Below are 5,058 nucleotides of genomic sequence, written 5' to 3'. Positions count from 1 at the left end.
ATGGCTTGCTAAGTTTTGGGCAGTTGCTGCCAATGCATCCTTATAATTTCCGATCTCTGCCTATCCACCATCTTGAAGGACACCCAAATATGGAAAATTTGCACTTTGTTGGTGCTTCTCCACATGTTTAATTTATGTGTTTATCCATGATTTGATTGAGCATATTTGGAAAGAATATAGGCCACTATAGATCATTTTCATGTGTTTATCCATGTAATGCTAAATATTATTTATATATTTTAATAACATTACATTTGCAGGGCTAGAGGAGAAGAGCAGAAGCAGTGATCTAGGCCGTGCCATGCGGGAGAAGAGGAGAATCACAGCGAGATGCAGGACCTGCCGGCTAGGTGCCGTGCCGGAGGTGTTGGCTAGGTGCTGGGCCGGAGGTGCCCACTAGTAGACGATGTCGTTGGCGAGCTGAGACGGGCAACGTCTTCGGCGCGCTGAGATGGAGCTGGCGACGAGAAGGCGACGTCGCTGGCGAGCTGAGAAGGACGACGTAACAGTCTTTGTGTTTTCTAAACATACTGTTGGTCTATGCGTTGTAGTATAGTACCTGTTCTGTTTAAATAAAATAAAAAAGACAAATTGGCCTTTCCGTGAATGTGTGGACCTGCGGTTTTTTTTTTAATTCTATACAAACTTATCGCTGGCGAACTGGACTGTGCGCTGGGGGTAGTTTATATTAGCGCTGGCAAATCGGCATGTGCCAGCGGTAGTAAATACCGCCGGCGAATACACGAAAACGCCGGGGATAATGGCATGTTACCGCTGGCGAAACGAAAGTGCCGGCGGTAACCACTTACCACCGGCGAGGTGATCGCCGGCGAACACGAAAACGCCGGCGGTAGCCCAATTCTGTGCGCCGGCGGTAAGCAAAATCCTAGTAGTGTTTCCGTTACTTCTCAACACCCAAAGAACCCAGAAATCCAAGAACAGTCTTGTAGCAAAGAGAAGAATTAAGTAAACAGAGGAATTGTACTATCACTGTGAACATGGAGAAATGAAAACTTGATAGAACCGATCATGTAAATATACAATCTCTAATGTATTCTAGAAGTTGGTAATTCTGCAAATATTCAGAGAAGAGAATGTGATTGTGCTCACCTTTCATTAAGAATTGATCAGGTAACCATATGATCTGTAGTTTACTATGAAAGTAGGTAATTCTGCAAATATGCAAAGAAGAGAATGTGATTGTGCAAATGTGAGTGAGGGTGACAATGTGACAGACCAGCTCACATTGAGTTGTAGACAGGAAGAAAGCACAGAGTTCAGCTTTTTCAAGATTTCCAAACCCCTAACAGGAAAGCAAAATAAGCATAATCATTCTGTATGCAATGCCCTCTACGTATTAATGCAAAGTAATCTATAACTGCTTTGACAGGAAGAAAGAATCCCCATGTATGCAGAGGAATCTATAGTTGCTTCAACAGGTAGAAAGAAACAAGACCAAAAGAAGCTTAATGCCCATATAGGCTAGCTCTTTACGTGTTAACTCAACCGCATGCTAGCATAAAGCTTGACATAATCACTTGCATTTGTAACTTTGTACTGCTCTCATCTCATCTACTTGACTATCTCTTAAATGTAGTCCATAAATTCTTTCTTCTCAGCTTCAAGATTGATGCTGCCAAATCGCTTATTCAGATAGATAACGGTTCATCTTTCTTTTCATGGATGAGAATGCAAGAAAACTTGTCGGTAAGCCTTTTTGGAGCAAGCAAAACTAATCAGAGCTCAGGCTTTAAAACATATTCAGGCCTCCAGAGTCTAGTTCAAACCTTGAATGCTTAACACAACTCTAAGTGAGGAGTTGAAGCCGCCAGGACATTTGGGAAAGACTCCACATTTTATTAGTTGAAACACAACTGAAATTCTCAATCCCAACAATCACAGGGTGATATCATCCAAACGATAAATAAGTTTAGTAGTTTGTAGAGCTCTATAACTTGAAAAAAAAGCGTTGAACACCTGACAAAAGTGATAAAAAAAACAATAACAGGCTTATGGTGATTAAGGAGTTTCCTATAACCTGATGGATCACTCACGAATCCTGAATTTCAACCATAGACGAATGGCACTACATTTTTTATTATGTTACAAAGCAGAAAACATACATATTTATTTATATAATGAGATCTTAGGCCAGCAGAAAACGAAACAACATGTTTTCGAGTACTTAAGTGGGCCTGTATGGTGCATTATAAGTGAGTTGCAGAAATTACTTTACATATTACATTAATACCTTTTAAGCAAATAGAAATATTATCACTTTTCTCACTGTTGACTTGAAATTCAGCAAAACAGAGATATAGAATAGTTCAGTTATTAAAAGAGAGATAAATGATGTTGAACCAGTACATACACGTATTGAGCTGCAAATTCTCATCCAACTTTGCCATCTCCTCCTAATCGGGTTCCCGTGCCACCGCCGGCGGTGGGCAGGAGCGCCATCCTCCGCCATCGCGAGCTCCTCCCGCCGTACCTCCTCGTGCTGCCTTGATACGGCGTCGATTCTCCGTACTGGGACAAGGTCTTCGAGCTCGAGCACACGCTCCACCGCCGCTCCTTCTTCGCATGGGAGATGTCGGAGTCGTGATGGCGCGAGGAGGGGACCTTGCCCGACTCAGACGACTGTGACCGGTGACACACCGTCCGGCCGTCTAGTACCTGTAAACGTAGCACTGCCTCCGTGGCAGAACTATCAATTTGATATCACACGGTAAAAAAAGATCTTGAATAGTGCTCACGTGGCTCGGTCGGCTGAATCAACGGCCACAGCTGTGCACACTTGGGCCAGATGGACAGAAAGTCCATGTAATTTCGTGCAGAAGGGTAGATCCGTCATTCACACCGCCCACCGATAAATCAGGCTCCCGTCGGACAATATCTTTCGGAAGACGAGCCGAGACCGGAGAGATAGAGGCGGAACACAACAAGCGCGTGAGAAATAAGCGGTCCTTGTCCTTGCCGAGGAGAGAGAGAGATGGCGTCGGCAGCAGCGGCGACGCCGGCGGCGGCGCCGGCGCCGGCGACGGATGTTTTGGGGGAGGTGATCGCGATCCACAGCCTCGAGGCGTGGACCATCCAGATCGAGGAGGCCAACGCCGCCAAGAGGCTGGTATGAATCTCCCGATTCCTCTCCCTTCTCTAGCTCTGCGAAGCGGCGAGCGGGATCCTTGTGTAGGGCTTGGGTGCATGGTGTTTCAGGTTCTGCTCGAGCGTGCGTGTCTCGTTGTTCATCCAAGCGTGAACCCTAGGTTGTTGGGCGAATTGTTGGAGCTGTTTCGTGCTGCTATGTGTTTTGTGGGCGCCTGAGGACGAGTTCATGGTTAATCAGGTTGGTCTAGCTGCGATTATGCTTTGTGATTCGGGGAGCGTAGTACGGTTTCTTTGATCCCCTTCTTGGCGGTGCTGGGATCTATTTTGTGACCACAGTTAATAATCGGGCCTTGTTAAGCACATAGTTCCAGTACGTTAATAATCGGGCCTTGTTAAGCCAGCTAGTACTGTAGTTTTTGGGGGGGGGGGGATCTAACTTCTGCAGCAGGTATCCCGAGGCTCTAGCAGTACTGTAGTTTTCGGACTTCCTTATCTGGCCTTGTTAGGTACAATTCAAGTAGGTTGAAAACTATCCTCTGCTATTTTGGTAGTGATACAAATTTTGCACCGGTTTTCTACATGTAGACCGTAATTTTTATTCAACTTTGTATGATAAGAATGATCATACTAACCATAGATGCTAATTAAACTCAACCCTGACCCATGATAATTCCTATGACAAATTATTTCGTAGTTTATAATGAGTATTTGTGGCTTACCTTGGCTGAAATTTCCACCTGAACTTCAGAAATGAATGATCACATCAGTTTGATGTAATTTTTCTTTGCAGAAGTTATAGTAACTTCGGTCTGGACGCTCTGTAGGCTTTTATGATGTTGAATTGTCAACAGTTTCATCAACCCATACACACTTTTTTTTATCTAGTTCATACTAACCTTGTTTTTCCTCCTAACAGGTGGTGATTGACTTCACTGCATCATGGTGCCCGCCATGCCGCATCATCGCTCCAATTTTTGCTGATCTTGCCAGGAAGTTTCCGCATGTTGCTTTTCTGAAGGTTGATGTTGATGAACTGAAGGTAAACATAAGTTGTGGTGCTGTTTACAGAGTATCATTGTGCAAAATTCTGAGTTGTTTTCCTAACAATGATATGTCTATGTGATGAACAGCCAATTGCTGAGCAATTCAGTGTTGAGGCCATGCCGACATTCCTGTTTATGAAGGAAGGAGATGTTAAGGACAGGGTTGTTGGAGCTGCCAAGGATGAACTGACGGCCAAGCTCGGGCTACACGCAACCGCATGCGCGTAATTACGTAGTCGAGTACTATTCGCCTAAATAAAATGATGGGTCACATCTGAATAATGTAGTGCCTCTGTACTGGTACCTTGTATGTTTGTGTTAACTGCTTTCTACTGCTTAGTTTGAGGATAATCCCTTTCTTGATCCAAGCTAGTTCTTTTGCATATGATCGGCTTATGTCACATGAGATGCTTAAATGGTGGTGAATCATGCCTGTTGCTTTGGTAATGGTCGAAGTTCCTAATTGGCTTTTGCATATACGGGGTGATTGGCGAGACGGGCGGGCTTAGCTAAATCATGACATCTCAAGCCAGCGCATTTCGGTTTCGATCTTGATCTTCGAGCTCTGCAAGCTTACAAAATTGTGGCTAGCTTAACTTTCCGGTGCTTATTTAGGGCCACATTGATGAGGAACTATGCAAGATCCAAATCTTAGGAATTGTCAGGATTTAGCTTTTGGAATCGGAGCAGCTACTTGCTCCTTACGGATCGACGCAAAAGACCTAGCGGCCCGGCGCATAGTGACTATCATGTCATCAAAAATCATGTCTTCAAATATGCTCCGCCAGTGCATCTACGCATACACCGCGAGACCAGTGGATGTGTCTATGTCATCAAAAATCATGTCTTCAAATATGCTCCGCCAGTGCATCTACGCATACACCGCGAGACCAGTGGATGTGTCTGC

At 44.6% G+C, this 5,058-nt stretch overlaps 1 protein-coding gene across 1 annotated transcript; it reads left to right on the top strand.

Moving 5' to 3' along the window:
- The first annotated feature begins 2,977 nt into the window (after positions 1-2,977).
- LOC124707353 (thioredoxin H-type-like) lies at positions 2,978-4,598 on the top strand. Its single transcript, XM_047239013.1, has 3 exons — positions 2,978-3,127; positions 4,025-4,147; positions 4,239-4,598. Exons 1-3 carry the CDS (start codon positions 2,993-2,995, stop codon positions 4,377-4,379), a joined length of 399 nt encoding a protein of 132 aa, XP_047094969.1. The 5' UTR covers positions 2,978-2,992; the 3' UTR covers positions 4,380-4,598.
- The last annotated feature ends 460 nt before the right edge of the window (positions 4,599-5,058 follow it).

Source organism: Lolium rigidum, chromosome 4 (assembly GCF_022539505.1).
Source record: "Lolium rigidum isolate FL_2022 chromosome 4, APGP_CSIRO_Lrig_0.1, whole genome shotgun sequence".
Lineage (NCBI taxonomy): Eukaryota > Viridiplantae > Streptophyta > Magnoliopsida > Poales > Poaceae > Lolium > Lolium rigidum.
The sequence above is the reverse complement of the archived record's forward strand: the minus strand, read 5'-3'. Positions and strand labels throughout refer to the sequence as shown.

Excerpts from the sequence above, each read along its gene's own strand:
- LOC124707353 (XM_047239013.1), top strand. The coding sequence starts at position 2,993 with ATGGCGTCGGCAGCAGCGGCGACGCCGGCGGCGGCGCCGGCGCCGGCG. Across the intron at positions 3,128-4,024 it reads CCAACGCCGCCAAGAGGCTG|GTGGTGATTGACTTCACTGC; the intron begins GTATGAATCTCC and ends TCCTCCTAACAG. Across the intron at positions 4,148-4,238 it reads TTGATGTTGATGAACTGAAG|CCAATTGCTGAGCAATTCAG; the intron begins GTAAACATAAGT and ends TGTGATGAACAG.